Below are 21,863 nucleotides of genomic sequence, written 5' to 3' on the forward strand. Positions count from 1 at the left end.
GACTGGTGAGCGAAGTAGAAGTTGTTTGGAAACAAATGAATTTAAACAAGCAAAAGCCCTTTTTACCCCCAACAAGGGATTGGCATTAACTACTGTTGTTACTACCAGATCCGTGGAACCAGGGTTACTAAGGATTGTTAAAATACATTTATTACAGCTGCCTGATCTGCTACTCTAACTGGAAAATTTACCCCTTTTAGACTTGCTTTGCCTTTTCTTTTTGACCATCATTTTCTTAACTAGTAGTACACTATGAGTTGGCTCTCTCCTCTTGTCCACTACTTATTTTCTTTTTTCTTTTTCTTCATGAAACATAAAACAAAACAAAAAAAACTAGTTATGTACATCAATTCGTGCATCGGATGAATTTCAAAAATTCAATTATAACCCATATAATTACAACCCAATCGAAATTCCCAACGAATTTAGACAAGAAAAAATATATAGTTTGGTCAATCTTATTTCACATAATTGAAGAGGAAAAAGATTGTGTCTAACCCATGCGAGAAGAAAAGCATAAAAGAAAAAAATAAAAAAAAAAATTCAAAGCAGAACACAATGAATTGCCGAAAATGCCAACCTATTCCAAGTACGAAGTCCCTACTATTTTTCAGAGAACACGTTTTCACGCTTCTTTTATTTATTATGTACATACTAGAACAGCTTCATAAACATAGTATTTAAAAACATCAACCCTAAATTAAATTATGAAACAAACTGTAATTAGTAGACTCAGAGGCTAAAATTAAAGAGACTTTAACCAACTGTTTACCACACTATTCTTCTCTTTCTTTTGATTAGGGTTCTGAAATTTAATCATAAAATAATTGGGAAATCATGATTTTACAGCAATATAAGAAATGGTATTTTAGTAATCTTTGGAATCAAATTCTAGGACAAATTAATAAAAAGTTAGAAACACCAGTTAGTTTTGTCGACATTAACAATGGAGAAAAAGACAGGATGGTGAATGCATTCAAAACACAGATAAAACAGAGGGCAGCTAGCAGTAAGTGTCAGCCAAGCGCATATATGCATGTTAGTAGCTAAGTCATTAATAAAGCATGCCATACTCCACACACTACTTCCACTCTCATTCTTCACAACACCACCACAACACAAAACACAGAAACACACACACTCTTTCTATGGCTGATGCTATGAAGATGAAACATGCAAGGTCAGGCAAGACAATGATGGGGTTCATGTGCCAGTCCTCATCCACTGCAGTGTGCATGGCAGGTGGTGGTAACTCAGTCATTGTTCCATTGAGAAGGCCATCAACAATACTTGAAGCCGCTGATAACACAAGATTACTTGACAATAGTGGCAAGTACTATACAAGGGTGGTTCATGATTCTCATCACAGGCTTAGTAGTACTACTACTACTACTCTCCCTATTAACAATAAGATCAGACCACCTGCAGTGTTCGTAGCTTCTCTCAAGAAGAGAGAACAAGGTGTCCACTCACCGCGAAAGGCACCGAAGACCACCCAAATTGATCCACCACCAGCACTACCTTCTTCAGACAATGTTTTTCAGGTCAGTCAATAGCTTCTTTCTTTTGCTATATTTTAATATTATACACACATATATACATATATGTGCACATTATCCTAGAAATTCTCCTAGATAATCTTCTTTAAAGAAATGGAGGAGTTTCTGTCTGAAACAAAGACAAATTTGGGGGCTTTAAATTTTGGACATCCATGTGAGGTATGATTCAGCATAAGATTGTGAGAATCAAGATCTTAAATATGATTATTCTACAAATGCTTTATAAGAATTATCGATATTTATTTATTATTGTTTTTGGAGTACTTTGCATATATTGTAAGGCTACCAATAAATTGAACTTTGTATTTTAAGTTCTCTATTATCCATTTCTCTATTAATTCATCTAGTACCTCTCTTTTTTCTTTCTTTTTTCGAATATCAATTTTGTTAATTAGGTTAAAGCAATTGAATATTTGAATATTTTACAATGCGATGTCAATATCGGGAATATATTTTACACAGAACAGAATACATTACATTGCATGCCAAAATAAATATATTGAGATCTACTTATATAAAAAAAATGGGTATGAATGCATTACAGCCACAGGTGGTTGTTATGAGAGTTTCTCTCCACTGTCAAGGTTGTGCAGGTAAAGTAAAGAAGCATCTATCTAAGATGGAAGGTATGTGTGTGTGAACAAATCTCTAACACATAATTTTATTTTTAACAAATATATACAATTACTAATGTGTGTATGTGTGTATATATATATATATCTGTGTATTTATAGGGGTTACATCGTTCAGCATAGATCTAGAGAACAAGAGGGTGACAGTGATGGGACATGTATCACCAATTGGAGTGTTGGAGAGCATTAAGAAAGTGAAGAAGGCTGAGTTTTGGCCCAGTTGAACTCATATTCTACCTGTCTTTGGCATTTCTTACTGTAGTAGTTGGTCTAATAATGGTGGTCCTCCCAATTAATAACTATATGGGGAGGGTCCATTTCTCCATGACTTAGTTAGTCAGACCTGCAACACTACTAACTGTTGATGCTGATATTTCCTACTTTAACAAATTATCAATTATTATTAATTTCTTCTCTTTTGTTTTTTGAATAGAAATTTTTTATTAAGGCACCAAGCAGGTGCAGACCAGAGATTACACAGTTGTTAGACTTATAGTGTCAAGAACATTGTTACAATTAACCAACTCTTCCACATCAAAGAAATACATAAACGAGGCCAGTATTTATGAAGATGCAACAAAATCTAGATGCGTATGTACAAACTGAAACAAATAATAGAAAGAAAGACAGTAAACTTACTGTAAGTGAGAGTCGGATTTCTTTTGTACCAAAGACACAATAACAGTAACATTATCAAGCTTGCCACCCCTGTACCCTGCATACCCAGCAGCCTGGGCTGCATCCGCAAACGGACTCCTCACACTGGCGGACCTACCGACCTCTTGTGCTCCTGCAGCCAAGAATTCTGCTATTTCCTGAAACTCATAAATACAAACTCATTAAAGCCACATTACAACATGAATTTTCTAGAACCAACAAATTTGCATTTGTCAATTGTGTTGCTCATGAATCAACAAGAAAGAGAGTGATTAGTAAAACAAAAACTATTAGTTTGGTCCAAAAAAAAGAGAAGAAAATAGTATTAGCTTGGTCAACATCCAATCTGCATTTACATATAATGATGGTTCTTGTAAGTGCGAATCTTGGGATGGTTGTAAAGTTGCCCCATTCTAACCCTATTGTCATAAGTTCAAACCACATAAACATTCTCTCCACAAAATGGGGGCAAGAACGCATGTCTAACATTCCCCAAATTCCACCACCACGACAAGAGTCTAGTGTGCTGAGTATAACTTTAATGATTCTCTTATACGATATAATGATCTCATGATGGAAGATCTACAATAAGAAACTGAGAACCATAAAAAAAGAGAGAAGGAAAAGAAAAGAAAATTGACAATTCAACATTCACATAATTTCCAACATTTCAAGCGTGGTGGGTCCATAACCCACAGGTCCCAAGATCGAAACTTGGCTATGATACCATGTTAACATGAAAGAGTTGATTATATTGAATAGAATAGAGTAAGAGTCTTAGAGTTACAAGCATGTATAGAGAGAACATAAGAAGAGAATGACTAAACTACCTCAAGACTAATAAAACATAATATATCTCTAACAAATACGTGCATCACCCGCCTTGCAAGTCAATCCCATATCACTTCATATGACAAATTTCCATCAGAAATTAAATCATCATTTCAGAAAAAGCTAAGAAAATTATAAGTAGGCTAGAGTTGAGACTCTGCACCTGAGGTTTCAAACAAATTTTCAATGACCTCAATACAATTGACGCTATTTCTTGCTCATATAGATTGTCAAAAAGACCATCTGTAGCAGTGACAATGATATCGCCCTCATCCAAATTTATTTTGTATTCCTGACACAAGGAACAATTATAATAATAAGCATCCATGTTCAATTTTTAAATCTTGGTTTTAAGTCTCTGGTACACAAACTAAAAGTGAAGAAAAAAAGAAGGATATTTGCAATACCATTCGAGTATTCCCATTCTGATCAACATTGCCAGGAGTAGAAGGTGAGTGTAAATTTCAGTTCTATTTTTATTGGAACGATAAGAAATCACAAGTTGACAGCTGAAATGATAGTTGGAGTTCAAAGATCATGGCACTGTACCTCTACAACTGCTGAAGGATCATCGCCACTCTCAATCCGTACTGGAAAGTTAAACTCATGATGGATTGGAGAAGACCTCTTAACCACAGTGCCATTTCTTACAATAATAAATCCCGTGTCTCCAATATTAGCCACATGAAGAACCTGTTGATTGTAAGTTTTCTAAAGATGGCAGTGGCACTAACATAGAACACAAAAAGTAAAAAATCATTATATTTAGCTTCAAAATTGAAGAGCACTGTATCACTAAAAACAGAGAAAGAGAGGTAGTTCACTTTGCTTCAGTACCAAAATTTCTTTAGTCCAGAAAAGTTGATCAACGCTTGCATTAAGTATAATGCAACATTTGAGTCTTTTAATTATTGGTACCACATAGATCAACAAGTGCGTTAATATACATTGACTGAAAATATGCATGCCTAAGCTCTTCAACAAAGATCAAACCATTTTTGTATACAATGCGCAAGTGAGTTGTTTAGACTGCAAAACAGAAGAAAAGTATATTCATTTTAGTTTATATCATACCTGACCATTAAAAAAAGCAATCAATGCGGTCGATGATCCAGGAGCCTCTGTCACTGCAACACTTTTCATAAGAGCTTCTACTGGGTCATTTATCGAAATGTTGTCGTCATCGGTCACAATTTTTTCGCAGTTCTTCATTAGCTCATGAGTGAATAGGCCAGCAACATTAATCCCTAAAGAATAAAGCACATCTTAATAAAGTATCCCAAATAAGACATAAACACAGGTTATATAATGCCTCATGATATGCACAAGGGAAACCAACAGTGAAACAAGTGAAAAGGTGCTAACAACTTTCCTGTCTATGATTGAACTCTCGATCATTGATAAAATATAGTTCCCACTATCACATTTGATGCAATTTAGCCTCCGAGCCTCATTCTTGAATTTAAACTCAATAATTAAACTCGCCAATCACACTCATGATATAAATAGCGGCAACTCAAAGTCAAAACTCAAAACCTCTCATTAAAATCCTCAAATTTTCATAACTTATTTAGATCTCAAACATCATATTTTCATTGAATTGCCAACTTTGATATTGATGGCTGCCTCTAGGGGATAGCGACAACTGCCATGGAATGAATAGATTGCAATACAGTCATAAAACAAAGGACAAAGAAGGAAGGTGGTAGAGCTAATGGCGTCGCATAAAAATAAACATAGCCCCACACCTTTCTTAATTGATTAATAAAAGATATGGGGATATAAAACTGCATAAGCTGAGATGCTCAACAGAGAACTTGGCTATGAAACAAATACCTTCAAGCGGCCATTGACCAGCTCCGTCAGCAATCCCAAGCCAGTTATGGTGAGTAACAAAGTAAGCATCCTCACCACCTGTCAATGCCTGGAAATCATTATTTCTAGAATTATTTACCTGGAACATTTAAAGTCTACAACAAAAATCTTAATGTTACCACAGTCTTCTGATTTCACATTTTTCAAGTTTTTTTTTTCAAGTAAGCATTGTTGCTTCATAAGTCATGAAATAATTCTGTAAGCTCAGATGTGCGTTTCGAAAAATACATGAAGAGAAAGGAGAAATGCGATTAACATATGGTAAATTACGAAATTACCTCAGAGGAATGCCGTAATGAAGCAGCACCCGAAGACAAGAACAATGTCGCTGTAAAATTTTCTTCTTCCCTACTTAGATATTATATAACCAAGCAGAAAAGAGCAATGACCATATGAATTATTCTCTCACCTCAGAATTTATGAGAGATCAATCACACATACATTTTCTATTCAGTTTCAAAATCAACGAACATGATAGATTCATTGAAAAGAAAGTTTGTTAAGAAATCACTATTCAGCCAAACAACTTTGAAACGCCACAAAGAATCAATCATTTGCAAACAGATCAAAAAGGTCTAACAATACCCACAAAGATAAAGGAAAAGACAACAAGCTCTTTACAATGCTGCATGCATGCTCGAATCACTTACTTGAAATTTCTTTAACCGGATTCAAAAATGATATGGCACGTAGGAACACATATAAAAGGACACTAGGAAACACAGCAACAATGCGACAATTGGTGGCTCAAGGGAGATACAAATAATTTAATGCTGGGCTATTGAATGTCCTTTATTATTATTTTTTACATATTGAATGCCCACCCAATGATAGAGTTGCAAGGGTGCAACTTAGAGGTCACAGGTTTAATTCTTGGAAATAGCCTATACAATCTCCACATATTATGTGAGGGTAAGGTCTGCATACATATTGCATGTCCTCGACCTCACCATTGCGGGAGCCTTGTGCACGAGAGTTTTTTATCTTTACCTTTTACCATTGAATGCCCTTTATTAAAACACCAAATTCCCGTATATCATGTATATTAGTATTTAATATTTATCAAACCCAAACTATCTGTATGTGAGGTTGACCATTCTAGACAACATATGAGGTTTGGAGATAGTAATGAAATAGGTGCATGGTGATAGTACCTGCTCACATCAGCTCTAGTGGTTGGCAATTCAGCAGCATTCAAAATGGAAGCGTCTGCCTTTGTACTGCTGCTATTTGCATTACCTTCAGTAATTTCATCTAATGAGCTTGAAGCAAGAGCCACATTGTCATCTATCTACAAGTAACATCAAACCTAATTGAATTAAGGTAATTCAGTATCAAAATACGGCTACAGTAAAGCTACTATCACGAATTTCTAGTTGGAAACCAAAGTAATTCACAACAACTTAACGCCAGAGCAGATGACAAATTGCTTGCGACTTCACAACCAAACTGAAATCGAATAGAGCTAACCTTTTTGGAACTCTCAACTCTATCTGTCTCAACAATTACATCCACTGAATGAACGGAATCTGACTCTGGAATTTCTACAATCACATTGCCCGCATCACCATCTTCCATGGTAGCCACAGAAGGACGCATGTCTTCCTTCTTCATGCTCTCCTTTCCCCCATGAAGAGTCACATAACTGTTCTCCGCTTCCAATTTCACTTCAAGAGTAGTAGAAATAGCTTTTCCAGAATCGCAATGCTCAGATGTCCCTCTATCATCAACCACTCCAACGTTGTCTCTCGACAATTTCTCGCTCCGTCTAGCCCTATGATTATCTGCTACACTGTTATTATTCTTTTTATCTTCTACGACTTTCTCCTTAGCCATCTCGCTTGCATCCCCAAATCGGAACAAAACGCTACCATCAGAAAGCTCTGCGAAAGCCACCAATAGGTACATAAACAAACAAAGACAGCTTCAATGAATTCAAAATATTAGCATTGACAATGCAAGTGTACCTACCAGTCGTCGAAATGACGTCGATGCGGGGGACGTCCGGCGGGGACGTGTGATTGTTTCGGACGGAAAGGAACCTGAGAGGACGGCGGCGTTGTCTCGGATAGGAATTAAAGGGAAAGGAAGCGAAGACGAAAGTGTTGATGGTGAAAGGCCTCTGGAATATGAAAAGAGGATCGGCCATTCGATGCAGAGAGTGATCAGAGAGTAACCTCCCGGCCGGGAGCACGAGGATAAGGCTGGTAATGACGTAATGTAGTATTTGATCAAAAGGTTCCATTTCGTACCCGGATCTCAAAAGACCCGAACCTATCCAAACTAACGCCATTCCCCATACGGATTGAGATTCGCCCCGATTGTTTGGATTCCAATTCAGCTGATTCAATTAAGGTTTTAATTTATCTTTTTACACGTTAACTTGTCAAATTAAAATTCGCCTGCCATTTCTATTGGATTTCTGCATATATAAACAAAAATTAGTTGGTTTATATGGTTAAATTAGTCATTTGAACCCACACGTGCATGAGAGATTGCAAGTTCTAACATTCATTCTGATGCGATTTCACGTTATTTTCACTTTGAATTTCAACCTATGACTTAACCGGCTCATTTTTTATACGAATATTAAATATGACCCGTAGATTTATCATTAAGGTGGAATTCATGGGCTGAGCTTTTAGTGAGTTCATCTTCCTCGAAAAGAAGGGTTTGCGCGGTTTAATTGGATTTTTTTTGTACATAATAACAGTTTAATTTTCATGGTCAAAAGAATTTTAAATGCTGATACTCAGGTTCTTTGTTGCATTCAATTGTTGAACAAACTACTGGTAGAGAGTAGAGATTGCTTCGAATGTGCAAGGTAATAAACGCCACTTTTGATCTGTGGACGAGGAAACACAACACCAGGACCATGTCCCCACTGGACTGATATTCAAGTTGGTGAGTAGAAGAAAGGTACACGTGGTTGGCTCCAATGCGGATTGAGCTCAATCTCTGATTGGTTCGAAATCTATCCAAGTTCGTTGCCAAGATTTCGTCTCTAGATTCTCATTATCTTACATGACTCTTTACAAACCCACCTTTAGATCCTCATTTCTCACTCAACAACAATTGAACCAACCTTGAAAGGAAAATGGCTGCAGCTACATCCGGTGCATTGCTAAATGGGTTGGGCTCTTCCTTCTTGAGTGGAGGGAAGAGAAGTCAAGCCTTCTTGGCTGGTGCAGCAAGATGGGATGGTGGTGCCATCGCCGGCACCAGGAAGTTGGTGGTTGCGGCCGCTCTTCAGCCTAAGAAGTCTTGGCTTCCTGGTGTCAAAGCCGGTGGCAGCTTGGTTGACCCCGAGTGGCTCGATGGCTCGTAAGCACTCTCTCATACATTTTGTCAAACACCTTGCGTACAACTCTCTCTATAGCATTTTGTTAAACAACTTATGTTCTCTCTAACACACTGAGTTCAACTTGATTAGGCTCCCAGGTGACTATGGTTTTGACCCACTTGGTTTAGGAAAGGACCCAGCATTCCTGAAGTGGTACCGAGAAGCCGAGCTCATCCATGGCCGGTGGGCTATGGCGGCGGTGGTCGGAATCTTCGTGGGGCAAGCATGGAGTGGCATCCCTGGTTTGAGGCCGGAGCAGCTCCTGGTGCCGTTGCACCATTTTCATTCGGGACTCTCTTAGGCACTCAGCTACTCCTCATGGGTTGGGTGGAGAGCAAGCGGTGGGTGGACTTCTTCAACCCAGATCACAGTCCGTGGAATGGGCAACACCATGGTCGAGAACCGCCGAGAACTTTGCGAACTCCACCGGTGAACAGGGGTACCCGGGAGGCAAGTTCTTTGATCCACTGGGGTTTGCTGGGACATGAAGGATGGCGAGTACATTCCTGATACTGAGAAGCTTGAGAGACTCAAATTGGCTGAGATTAAGCATGCTAGGCTTGCCATGGTGGCTATGCTGATCTTCTATTTCGAGGCTGGACAAGGCAAGACACCTCTTGGTGCTCTTGGATTGTAGAAAGCTAGAAAATTGAAAATTCTGTAATGTAGATATAATTCTAGAGACGAAATTCAAAAGCCTGAACTTCCTTGCATTGAGCACTTCTCATGTCAATTTTTCTTCGGTTCTGAGGGTGAAATATGTATGATTGTGAACTATATGTATGAAATATGTTTCCCTGGATCACCCAAGAAACAGAAAATTTGTGTTTTCCGAGAAATCTTATGGCTCTTTGAGAGCTAAAGCTAAAGCTTTGATAAATGACAGCAATACAAGGCCTACAGGTTTGCAATTGACATGGTTTTTTTTTCTGAAGATGAGGAACACCTGTTCAAGTCTCAGTAGTGTCAATTGAACTGTTTGATCCAACTAAATTAAAAATTAAATAGAAAAGTGACAGCCGTCCAAGAACATCAAGTAACTGCAACAGCTCGATAGGCCGGGTAGAACCACTGCTGGTATGGAAAAATTATTCACTCCCCATAGCCATCAAAAACTCGCCTTCACAGACCACATCACCCCCAACATAAGCTTTGCCCTCCATTTTTGCTATTCCGAAGCGTTTCTGCAGCTTCACAAGGGTCATTCTCATAACTAAGGTGTCACCAGCGATCACTGGTTTCCGGAATCTTACTTTGTCGACTCCTGCAAAGAAGAAGTTCTCACGCGAGCCTCCTACTTCTGGTTGCAGCATTACTATTCCACCAACCTGTGCCATTGCCTGGATCCAACCACAGTGATATTGCTCTAAATTATCTAAACTAGAATGTGTCGAAAATCTAATATTGACAAACCCTTCTATGAATTTTTAAATACAGCAGTTTCCAGATTGAGCCAAATGAGCTTTGAACTCATTATCAACCATTGAAGAAATATGATATGAAATTCATCTTAGAACAAGGAAACCCTATGCCCATTTGTAACAGAAAATAATATAAATCATGGGATCTGGGATCATAATAAAATGCATGGCAATAACCATAACCTAACAGAAAGCAGTTAGAACAGTCATGAATATGATATAATCTTCAAGTAAATCAATATTTCAAAAGTTACAGAGGACGACAAAATTTAAAACTACATTTTAATGGCTATAAAATATTTTAAAGATTTTGCTTGCTTAATATATTTTATGTGCGTGCTTCATCTTGCTTTCAATAAATCTAATGCAAAAATATTTATTTCATGACATGTAATCACTTCTTTTCCCAGACAATTGCATTCCCTGTACCATTTACAATCTTTTGTCTTTCTTAAAACAAACCTGCCATGTCCACAGTATGAAGAATACTGCATACAGGCTGCTATATAAAGAAGCTTCTTCTGATGATTTGTTATGGTCGTTTAGAGATAAAAATTCATTCCAGAAATTAGTTGTCAAATGGTTTTCAACACTCTCATAGTATTTAAGCAGGTGGCCCATTTTAAACACCCGAGAATCCATGACAATGAAATGAAAAATTGCCATAAAATCCAGACAAAGGTCATCAGATTCTTTCTTGTGGAATTCAAAAAACAGTGTTATCAGAACAAACTTTTTACCAATCCCACAACTCCCAAACAGCCCATAGCAGTTGACATCAATGGAAATTACTATTTAGCTCAATACCATGGAACCACCATAAACATGTACCTACAGTAGCTAGACTAATCCATTGTATAAAATAAGAAATGAAGGGAATCAAGCATAAAGAGTAAACAGGTACTTATATACTCTGAGTTATTATCATGCTTAACTCTACTCTTTCTTAACTGTGGGAGACAAAGATCAAATAAGATAGTCATATACTAGGGAAAGAATTAATAATCCAATCCTCCTAGTTGACGACATCTGGCTAATTTTATCACCCAAGGGATATTAGCATGAACTGAAAACCTTTAACAAAGTCCTTACTCCTTAGGATGCACAACATGATAATAACAAGTAACTTCCAAACCTAAATGTCAACAAGTATATGGAAATACTGTCAAAATAATTATTCAGAAATCACTGAGGCAGTTGGAACTTGGAAACAACCAATACTTATTCAGAGGGGGAAGGCTAAGCTAAAGAAAAATGCTTTATCTTATGTCTTCTATTAATCTATCTGCTATGTATTGAAGAGAAATGAAATTTGAAAAGCTATGAATCAAATTCTTTAAAGCTAACCACCTCCACTGGGGTCTAATGATGAAGAAAAGGAATGCACATTACAGCATACTTGTCAACAGAACTTCACTAGATATTTATTTTAAGTCATCATTTTCAATCAAATGATTTGATTAGCACATTCAAGAACCAAAGAAAACTAAAAAAGTTCCATATGTGCCGAAGAAAAAGAAAAAAATGCTGGTTTATGAAATGAATATTGCCCAAAGATGTTCAAAGTAGCATGAGAAACACGAATTTCAATAACCTGTTAATGAGGCACCAGCAATGGAAAACCTTCCAATATGGGCCAGTGGTTGTGAACATAGAATTGAAGAAACTTGCAAGTCTTCCTATCAGATATCCCAAACTTGAGAAAAAAAACCTAAATGCGAAGATAACGTGTGCTTACAATGCATTTATTTGCCGCTGCTAGATTTAAGAAAGCACAAGTCAAAAGGTAGGACAAAATGAAGAAATCACAAATTGATCCATCACATGGTAACAATGTACATTTACTAAGCAATAAACATCACCTAGGAAAGGTAATACAAAATTTAGGATAACTTATTTGGTCAACTGTTAAAAATAGAAACACGAAGGAGAAGGAAATGAGATAAATGAGAAAGTATATGGAAAGACTCAAAGAAATTACCTCAACCATGAGAACCCCAGGCATGATTGGCCTCTCAGGAAAATGCCCAGGGAAAAAATTATCATTTATTGTCACATTCTTAATAGCAACAGCAGAAACTCCAGCATTGTACTCTATCACTCTATCCACCAAAAGAAAAGGAAACCTAGACCACATCCAGGAAAAGAGAAGGAAAACATCATATTATAATTAGTCCCTTCTTAGTTCCCAATATTAAGTAGGAAAAGAGAACATATCATCTCCTAAATTTTCATTTTGTATTCACTTTCTCAGCAACCAAACATGGGTTTTCAACAATTCAATCTAAAAAAAGAGTTTTTTTTTTTTTGTCAGGCAAAGAACGGGTTACAACGGGCAAGCATGATGAAACCCATATACCAACACGAATTAACTCACCGGTGGGGCAAAATATCGCGAATCTTGTTGATATCCATCACTTTAGGGTATGCCCCATACCCTGCAACAACAAATCCACTGAATTTCAAAAAATTGAACAACTTATACAAGCATAAAACACACGAAATAAGGAAGAATCGTACTTAATTCAATTGGTTTTTCTTCTTCAGGATCCTTTGCAGCATCAAGAGAACAGTAGGCAGTGAAAGGACGCGAACTGCTCTTCTTCAAACGAGACGAAGCAAAATGAGATCTGCTGGAAAGGGACGCAGAAATTCGAGAGGGACAGAAGAAGACATTGGTCGGACGATCCGAAAACGTAGAATCAGAACTGAGAGATGAAGACGACAAAACAGAAGGCAACAGTGAATTAGCAAAAGCAGTTGTTGCCATTGTTGAGAGAGGGGAGAGGTTTGCGAAGTTGGTGGGTTCTGGTGAGTCTAGAGTGTAATGCAGCGTGCAAGTACCATATACAACGAGAAGGGGGCGAGATTTACGATGTCACAGACTGTAGGTGACGGAGATTTCAATGCCATTACTGGTTTTTTTTTTTTCAAGGGCAAGGGGTAGGTTGGCGATCAGAATATGGAAAAGGGCGGGCTTCGGCAGGTAAGTTTAGGCCCATGGGATGGGCCTGGACACAATAAATAGGCCTGAATGAATTGCCAAGCCGGGCCTATTATGCATTCATATCTTAGACATCACATTATAAGCCAGTTGTGTAGGCCTGATATTTGCAATTTCACATAGGCCTGGCCCAGACAACAAGTGAGGCCCAAGAACTTTAGTCGAGTCGGGACTAGGCACGACAAAATGGCCCTTTGTAAACAATTTGGTTACCCTACTTATAATAAGAAAAAATATAGATTTTCAATGTAAAATTATGATTTTATTTCTTAATTAGTTTTTAGAAAATGCAATTACCAAATTGTTCCTCCATATGTTGGTACTTGGTAGCTCCAACATCGAACACCAATACTTATCAAAAAAAAAAAAAACAGTAGTGCTAGGTAACTCTGGTAGCCCATAGGAGTCCAAATCTCCTAAATGAAATTTTGAAACGTTTTAATTCTTAAAATACATGTTAATTTTTTTTTTTTTAAATTACATATTTAGAATCAGCGCATAAAATTTTTTCTAACAAGATCCACTGTCGATGAGTTTTATCGGGGTAAATCTTAATTTCATTGTTTTTTTTCAATGAATTTCAAAAACAAATGATTCAGAACTAAACAATGAATTCTAAACTGTGTTTTAAAAAACAATAGAATTTATATTAAACCAATAAATTTGGACAATGAATTATGGGATAAAATAGTGTAAATAAAACTATTCTATTGATTAAATCAATGAAATAATTTTGTTGGACTACCAAATAGATGGACTACAATGTCATTTTCGGGAAAAAAAAAAAAGAAACATCAAGCACCAAATAATAAAAATTGGACGATACACACAAGGATCGTGAAAGTGGCTTTTAAAAGTCACTACAATTTTTTTTTTAAAAATAATGTATGTGTTTTTAATTGGATTTACGAGTTCAAACGGTATTTTTTTGTCTTAAACAAAAATCAAATTAGATGTGAAAAAAAATTCTTCGTATTTATATTCAATGATCTATAATTTTATGTATTTTTCACATTCAATTTGATTTTTGTTGGGACAAAAAAGTATATCATTAGATTAAACTCAATTAAAGACGCATGAATTTACCTTTTATAAAAACATTATGTTGGTGTTTTTTTTAAAAAAAAATACTGTGGGTACCCTCTAGTTTTTTTACAGCAAACCCCCTCATCCCAAGAAGGTTCATACTTCATAAGGGTAGGATCGATAATCAAAGTTTCTTCCCCAAGAAATCTCTTTATTAGGTCAAAAGATCTCGTTGCTTGACTTTGACCTTGAATAATTCATCGTAGAGTGTCGTAAGAGGGACAAGTCTCCAAAGTTGTGGGGTTCCAAATTACGCGGACGAATATTACTTACTACTCCTTTTAATCTTTAATATTATTAAAAAAATTTAATCTATTATTTCTACTTTTTCAAAAGTCCAAAATATTAAGGACCACCACACTAACACTAGAGATGCCATTGGAGGGCAGTGTGCCATTTGTTTGGTTTGGAGAGAGCCAGCTAGCCTTTGAATTTTTCTCGAGAAAATTAACAAACAAAACTTGTGGTCATGTTTAGAAAATTTTGAAAATTAAAAATAGATTGAAATCCATGCAATTAATACTTCACAATTAAGAAAACATAAGTGCCACATATGTCTGCAGTTATCATCCTAAAAACATCCCAACAGTGTGTCGACTGAATGGTATATATATATGTATATATATTACACAAAATTATTTTATTTTGATAGAATCATTACACGAATTAATTAAATGTAAAGTCTCGAATTTTCAATTACTTTTCCTTCTTTTCACATTTTGATAAGGACTATGTCGTCATAAGTCATAGATTTCCTCCTAATCTAGAACATTTGAAAGTGAACGAATTATGTTGAAAGTATATCTTTAATAAAGGTAGTTATTGGCGTAATTAGTTTCTTAATACCGAGTTTTCAAAAGTTAACTAGGGAGATCTAAAACTATCCATGTGAAGGGAAGAATATTCTCCTACAATGAACCATTTTTCATATCATGTACACTGCACATATTTTTATATTGTCTAATATATTTGTTATACTTATTTTCCATGTATTTTCTGTTTTTTATTTTTCAAAAAATAGAAAATAACCCCCAAAAATAAGTTTGGTTGTTCATTTTAGAAAACAACGAAAAACAAAAAAAAATCACTTGAAAATAGTGAAGAATAGTTTGAATACAGAAAATGGAAAAAATGATGTTTCTAGAAAAATAATAAAAAAATAAAATCACCATTAATTTGGGGAAAAAAATAGAAAACAAACTAAAATACCATTAAATAAGAGAGGTTGACATATGTGACTGTGTAGGGAAGTTGTTGTTTGGAGGAAAAGAAGTTCAATATTGGTGGCTACACTAGTTGATCTTCTAAGGTTTGAAAAACATTAATAAAGTCAGACGGTCAACGCTGGACTTTAATGTTTAGGGACACAAATTATTTCCCAAAAAAGACTCACCAATAGAAATCTCGAGTCTTATGCAATCAACTATATTGTAAGAGGTGGATTTGTCCTTATAAAGAAGGATTAATCCACACATCTTATCAATATGGGATAATAACCTTAGGTTGTGACTTAGATGGAGAACCTCCTTACCTGCAAGATAAAAACTAACAACCTTTCGTGAATTGGGAACACTTCGACGCTCAAGTTAGAATCTTTCATAGAGAGAAATCAAAGAGCTTCCGAAGTGGATTGTTAGTGCGTACCTCGTTCTTAGGTGTGATGCTTCTTTTATAGTTGTTGTGGAGTGTGTCTGTTGGAATTTCCTTTTCTTGAATTTTTTTTGATCTCGTTAATTGAAATTTGAGTTCAATAATTTATCTCCATCTTCTGGTTTGAATTTGAATAATCTAGATTTAAATCCTCTACAATTTGACTTGGGAAAACTTCTCTGTAGCTAGCGTAATAAAACTCCTATGTGGTAGTTCTTTCCTTGCCAGGCGTCGAGCTAACTTAGCATAAGATTTTTACCATCCACAATACCAATTAACTTAATGATTGCCCTAACATGAACAAACTTCCTTTCTACTTTTTCTATGAGCTACTTTGTCACTATGACCTAGTTTTGGTTCGTTTCAAAGCCCAATGATGGTGAGATTTATTAGATCTTCAAATGTGATAATAAGCTTCATTTGCAAGCATACTTAGCACGCTTTTTTTCTAGTTATCTATTTTCCTCACCATTTCGACGATAGATAGATTGGCTGAAAATGAAGTGATTCTCGTCTGCGAAGTTTAAACTGAACTCTTCATACCTACGATTTATCTATGTATTTTCAAATAAATGGACCGATTTGGCAATCTAAACACCGCCCAAGAATCTATGTTGGTGTCAAAGGCACACAATTACCTTGACAAAAAAGAATTGATTATCTTCTTGTTCTTTTTTTTTTCTTTTATCAAGTATTATATTATCATTGACATATTTCTAAAAATAACTTGTTTGATCTCACTAATAAAGTAACTTTTTAGATATTTGAATCGTTTCACTCTCTAAAAATTTACGAATTTGTAACCAGAAGATTAATATTTGTGGATAGGAATAAAAATTAAAATTAAAATTCTCTCCTCGGACAACCAATCCATGTAACTCTAGACCTGGTCAATACATCATTTTCCTAAAATAAAAAAAAATAAAAACAAAAGAAAGAGATAGGAAATCTACCTTTAATTTCAACTGATAGAGACACAATTAAAAGTGAAAATAAAACCCTTGTAGGGTACGTGTATAATTTGTACAATTAACCCTTAATTAATCGCTGTGCCCCACACGTTTAGGCGTTATTCATGAATTTATTACATACTAGTCATGTATTTGAACCTTAATTCGCACCTAAATGCATTTTAATTAATTAATCAAGCGTTACACACAAAGACATTTCTTATCAATATACTTCGCAACCTATGTACATGCATATATTTGTCCACGAATTAAACAATTAGGTGCCAAATTTACCGACGAGAGGTGGTTCGTTGACAATCGGCTAAGTTAGACATATTTGTTTACAAAGTTTGATTCCAATGAGAAATATATTTCTCAACAATATTTTAAAATAAAAAAATTAAGTGCCAAATTCGTGAAAGCATAGTGTGTGAGAGGGAAATTAAATGATCAAAAAGTTCCAAAAATCAAATTCAAAAATTAAATGATCGGAAATTTTAATATAGGGATAGCAATTTATGCTCTTTTATTTTTGGAAAAAATAAATGAAATCAAATAAGAGGGTAGTTGACCAAGCTTGGCATTTGGCAACATCATTGTTGAAAAAGTCAACAATTTCAAAACTTGAAGGGTGTACCAAAGCGGCTAATCAACAATGGAGCCGTTGTTTTTGTTTTCTAATACATTTTTTGCTCACTTGTTTAGTGGACATTATAGTATTATACTGCCTTTTTCCAAGCTGTGGCAACATGGAGGCTTTGTTAATACAAAAATTAGTATGACCCCTGCATTTCATCACTATCAACGCCAATGATCACAATTTCAGGGCCTGTATTTATAAAACAGATGCATACTTTTTTTAATGTAGTCGAGAATTACATCATGCAAGTTTATTCTTTGAACATCAACATAGACCAAAACTCGAGCCATCAGGTTTGCATACACAGAAACTTTCCACTTGATAATAATAAATTGTGTCATAGCTCAACACGTGTCCAATATTACTTCAGTATAAGCCGAACTCAAGACCTTCCCAGTTCAAATAGTTTGAACTAGCCCAAAAAGATTCACTCGTCCAAGCCTTACCAAACTGGCAAACAAATTTACCTTATTCATAAAAAAAAAAAAATTTATTGATAAACACCGTAGTCATAAACTGATTGCCATTCTTACCCAATGCCAATTATCCTTTTTTAACATACTCATTACTATCTCACATCCTGACATAACAAAGCAAGCTTATAAACAAACTAATTGAGACAGCATAATAATTATTGATGATTATTTATAATTTTATTCAATTTGGTACATCTTAAAGAGCACCAAACAAGACCCAAGACCCTACCCCCATGTGCACCCACCAAATAATACTGACATTTTAATTCATTCATGGAATCCGATACCCAACATCATTTCCTGACGAATTTCCCAAAACAGGGGCATAAAATAAAATCATGGTAAATTTTCAAGGAAAATGATAATGTGTACCCTTAAGAGCAATTCCAATGGGGTTTTTTTACTTGTTCATAGATGACAAAAAGTGAATTTGGCCAGCATGCAGCTGTTCACGACTCCAACGGTATGATTTTACTGGTCTCTTTTTGCTTCCCATGGATGTGGGCATGGCAAATCAAATATCCATATGTTTGCTCGCAGTTGGACCCCATAGTGCACGTGCACACATTTTATACTAAAATTAATATTGAGTCTTATTTTTATTACACACAAATCAAGCCAGTAAATTTACATTATTGTAGCAATAATTCATTCATGGAATCCGATACCCAACACATTTCCAGATTAATTTTCCAAAAAAAAAAAAAATTTGTGGTAAATTTTCAAGGAAAATGATAATATTTGTCCTTAGAATACTCATCACACATGACTATCATAATTTGTTGTAATGAATTCTTAGCAAGTGCCATTAGAGCAATTGCAATGGTAGGAATTTAGGGGGACATGGATGCTCAAAAAGTAACATTTGATGGGGCATGGATAAATTGATGAATACAACAATGAGATTTTGTTAGTTTATTTTTGTTGTGGCATGGAGAGAGGAAGGGACATTGGTTTGCTCACATGTTTGCTCACCATGTGAGTCCCGCCACTAACACACTCACATTTTTATACAAAAATCAATATCGGGTCCCTTCTCTATTATATAAAAAATAAAGCCATCAAAATTTACATCATTTTTTTTGATAAAACAAATTTACACCATTGTATCAATGTATTTTGTTGTCTCAACCATATCAGCAAAACACTTTTCTCAATATATTTTGTTGTCCCCAACAAAAAACCATCATTGTGGTTACTCTTGAGCAATTGCAACAATGATATTTTGTTTGCCTATGAATGTACTTTTGATACAACAAGGTCAATTTATTGCCCTTATTATGTTGGCCCAAGCATACTAGTATGGAGACTAGTTGGCTCACTTTGTCAATATGAGACCGACTTTAACATACACACATATTTTTACACAAAAATCAATATTAGGTTCCACCTCTATTACACAAAAATCAAGTTAACAAATTTATACCTTTATACCAATACATTTTGTTAATCCAATCACAATAATAAAACACATCTTTCAATACAGTTTGTTAGCCTCAACAAAAATTTGTCATTGTAATTGTTCTTAAGGCATACGTTATTAATACCTAATTTTCAATTACTCAAGTGAAGAGATACGTGGAATGTAAAGATTGTGTGTCATCATCAGTAATAGTATACGTGGCAGGTCCTCTTTTGAGTATTCCCATAAAGTTGTCAGATAAACGGATCAAAAACTGTCCGCTATTGCCCATAGCTTTTCATTCAAAACCGTTGGATCCCACAAAACTGATGTGCTAGAGATCCACTCCTCTCGAAGAGTCATAAGTCAAGAATTGACCTTTTGCATCCAAGTCCCTCTATTTGTATTTTTTGCTAAAAAGTGGGTCTCCTAATATTGGAAAATCCAAATAAAATGTAAGAATATATTTATCTGTTTTAAGTAACCTCATTAGGAGGATTATACTTGGTAACAAAATAATGTGATTCATTGCATGACAAATCATTATGTGGTCATATTTACTCATAGGGCCATAGGCAGAAGATTAATTGAACTTTTGCCATTTTTTGGTTTTTATGCAATTGGGAAAGTTTTCAAAAAAAATTTAATTTATTTCATTTTGACTCATATTTGGAAAAAAATATTTAGGGGGGAGGATGTTTCTAGGAAAAAAAGGCTGTAAACAGAGAGAGAAATAAATATGGGGATCTGTATGTAAAAGCTGGAAATAAATGTCCTAAACAAGAAAATATCGCGAAAACTCGCAATCTCTCGCTCGTCCCGCGGTTCTCCCTTCCCTCGAGACTCATCGCTTGAGTGGTGCTAGGTTTGCCGAAAGAACCTGCCAAACAACGGCTTATAGGAATACAATTAAATATTCCTCTCTCTCTCTCATCTTTCTCGCTCTACTTTGCACTGCAACAACGATAGCAGAATCACTAATGGCGGCAACATCCGCATCTTCCAGAAGACCGGGCTTCCGTTCTCACTCTCCGTCCGGAAGATTCCCTAGCTCTTCGTCTTCCGCCTTTGCCTCCTCCAGCTCCAGCTTCTCCTCTCGTCCCTCGAATTTCTTTCAACGGTCAGCTTCTCCGACACGTGTCAACGTCTACGGTCATTCCGCCATGTCTTCCTGGTTCTCCCTAGACCGACCGGTGTCCCCTAACCGTTCCATGTCCGCAGTCGGTGCCAAACCTTCGCATCAGGTTGTGAAGAGACAGAGTGGTCCCAAGCGGACCTGTTTGTGTTCTCCTACAACGCACCCCGGGCTCCTTCCGGTGCAGCCTCCACAAGAATTTCGGAGGTAATTCGCAGGGAGGGAGTGTTTCGGCGAGTAATCGGCTTAACGCGCGCAGATCGGCGATGACGAACTCTCTGGTGAGGATCGGTGGAGTGGAAGGAGATCTGGTCAAGAGAGCCCTTGCTGCCCTGATTCGTCCGTCCTCGCACCAACAGCGCCGCCGCGCCGCTTTCCAACTGAGGACGAGCAGGTTATCGGTAATGTGTAAAGCCGAAGATTCCTGAAATTCTCCAACGGAACGAAGCTTCCATTATTTTTGTCGATCCTTATTAAACTGAGCGGCGCGTGAGATTCTTGGCGGACTTGTTTTAGAGTATTCCGGCGACCGAAACACAGAATCCGATTGGAGAACTGCGATTACATTATATTATATTTCTTTTTGTTATGTATATACAGCTTATATATGAACCTTTGCGGCCATTAATGGTGGATTTGAGACTCTCAGGACACTAATCTCTCTTAGAACAGTTTAAAATTCAAAATTAAACGCAATTAAAAATTGAAATTAATTCGTTAAATTCGTTCCATACGTCGTGTTTATCATTCAGAGATGATTCCATCTTCTTCATTCCCTCTTTGGTTTTTCAATTTTGATTGCAGTCCGTGTGCGTTCCGTGTATTCTCCGTCGTATCTGCCGTTTGTTTTGGTTTTGACGTATTACGTGTATTGCTGTTTGTAGGGGGTTTTCGTGTGAGGTGAGGATCCGTATACGTTCGTCCGCCGGTTATATGCGTGGTTTGGTTCTGCACTTCTGCTCGAGTCTTGAAGGTTAAGTATTTTTTTTTCTTTTGTATTATGTTATTTATTTATGATTTTCCATATCTTTTGCTTTTAATTTTTTACAGGGGTATTTGCTCTTCAAAAATCACTTGTGTTTAAGAAAAGGATTGAAAATCTGGACCTGAACGGCATGGGAAGCTGGAACTGGAAGAGAACATGAACTCCTGGACTATAAAATGAATTTTGATTTAGTGGAATAAAATAAAATTGAATTTGA

At 36.1% G+C, this 21,863-nt stretch overlaps 3 protein-coding genes and 2 pseudogenes across 8 annotated transcripts; 3 read left to right on the forward strand and 2 right to left on the reverse strand.

Annotated features, from left to right (window-relative positions):
• Window positions 1-947: 947 nt before the first annotated feature.
• LOC119983594 (probable protein phosphatase 2C 71) lies at window positions 948-7,862 on the reverse strand. Of its 6 annotated transcripts, none has more exons than XM_038827274.1 (10): window positions 7,526-7,862; window positions 7,025-7,437; window positions 6,709-6,845; window positions 5,833-5,905; window positions 5,516-5,603; window positions 4,754-4,926; window positions 4,229-4,372; window positions 3,843-3,971; window positions 2,831-3,006; window positions 948-1,521 (listed from the first exon to the last, which is right to left on the reverse strand). In XM_038827274.1, exons 1-10 carry the CDS (start codon window positions 7,845-7,847, stop codon window positions 1,518-1,520), a joined length of 1,659 nt encoding a protein of 552 aa, XP_038683202.1. In that variant the 5' UTR covers window positions 7,848-7,862; the 3' UTR covers window positions 948-1,517. The 6 variants fall into 6 exon arrangements, with proteins under 6 accessions (XP_038683202.1, XP_038683201.1, XP_038683204.1 ...); XM_038827273.1 differs by having other exon boundaries at window positions 948-1,524; XM_038827271.1 differs by lacking the exon at window positions 948-1,521 and adding an exon at window positions 1,537-1,668.
• On the forward strand, window positions 1,030-2,827 carry LOC119983596. The gene is made up of 3 exons (XM_038827277.1): window positions 1,030-1,544; window positions 2,104-2,185; window positions 2,294-2,827. The coding sequence occupies exons 1-3, from the start codon at window positions 1,065-1,067 to the stop codon at window positions 2,413-2,415; spliced, it is 684 nt and encodes a 227-aa protein (XP_038683205.1). The 5' UTR covers window positions 1,030-1,064; the 3' UTR covers window positions 2,416-2,827.
• Window positions 7,863-8,434: 572 nt separating the features above from the next.
• LOC119983631 lies at window positions 8,435-9,726 on the forward strand (annotated as a pseudogene).
• Window positions 9,727-9,799: 73 nt separating this feature from the next.
• Window positions 9,800-13,254, reverse strand: LOC119983632 (3-hydroxyacyl-[acyl-carrier-protein] dehydratase FabZ-like). Its single transcript, XM_038827319.1, has 4 exons — window positions 12,839-13,254; window positions 12,696-12,756; window positions 12,300-12,444; window positions 9,800-10,237 (listed from the first exon to the last, which is right to left on the reverse strand). The coding sequence occupies exons 1-4, from the start codon at window positions 13,086-13,088 to the stop codon at window positions 9,986-9,988; spliced, it is 708 nt and encodes a 235-aa protein (XP_038683247.1). The 5' UTR covers window positions 13,089-13,254; the 3' UTR covers window positions 9,800-9,985.
• Window positions 13,255-20,395: 7,141 nt separating this feature from the next.
• Window positions 20,396-21,314, forward strand: LOC119983759 (annotated as a pseudogene).
• The last annotated feature ends 549 nt before the right edge of the window (window positions 21,315-21,863 follow it).

This window comes from Tripterygium wilfordii, chromosome 18 (genome assembly GCF_013401445.1).
Source record: "Tripterygium wilfordii isolate XIE 37 chromosome 18, ASM1340144v1, whole genome shotgun sequence".
Taxonomy (NCBI): Eukaryota; Viridiplantae; Streptophyta; class Magnoliopsida; order Celastrales; family Celastraceae; genus Tripterygium; species Tripterygium wilfordii.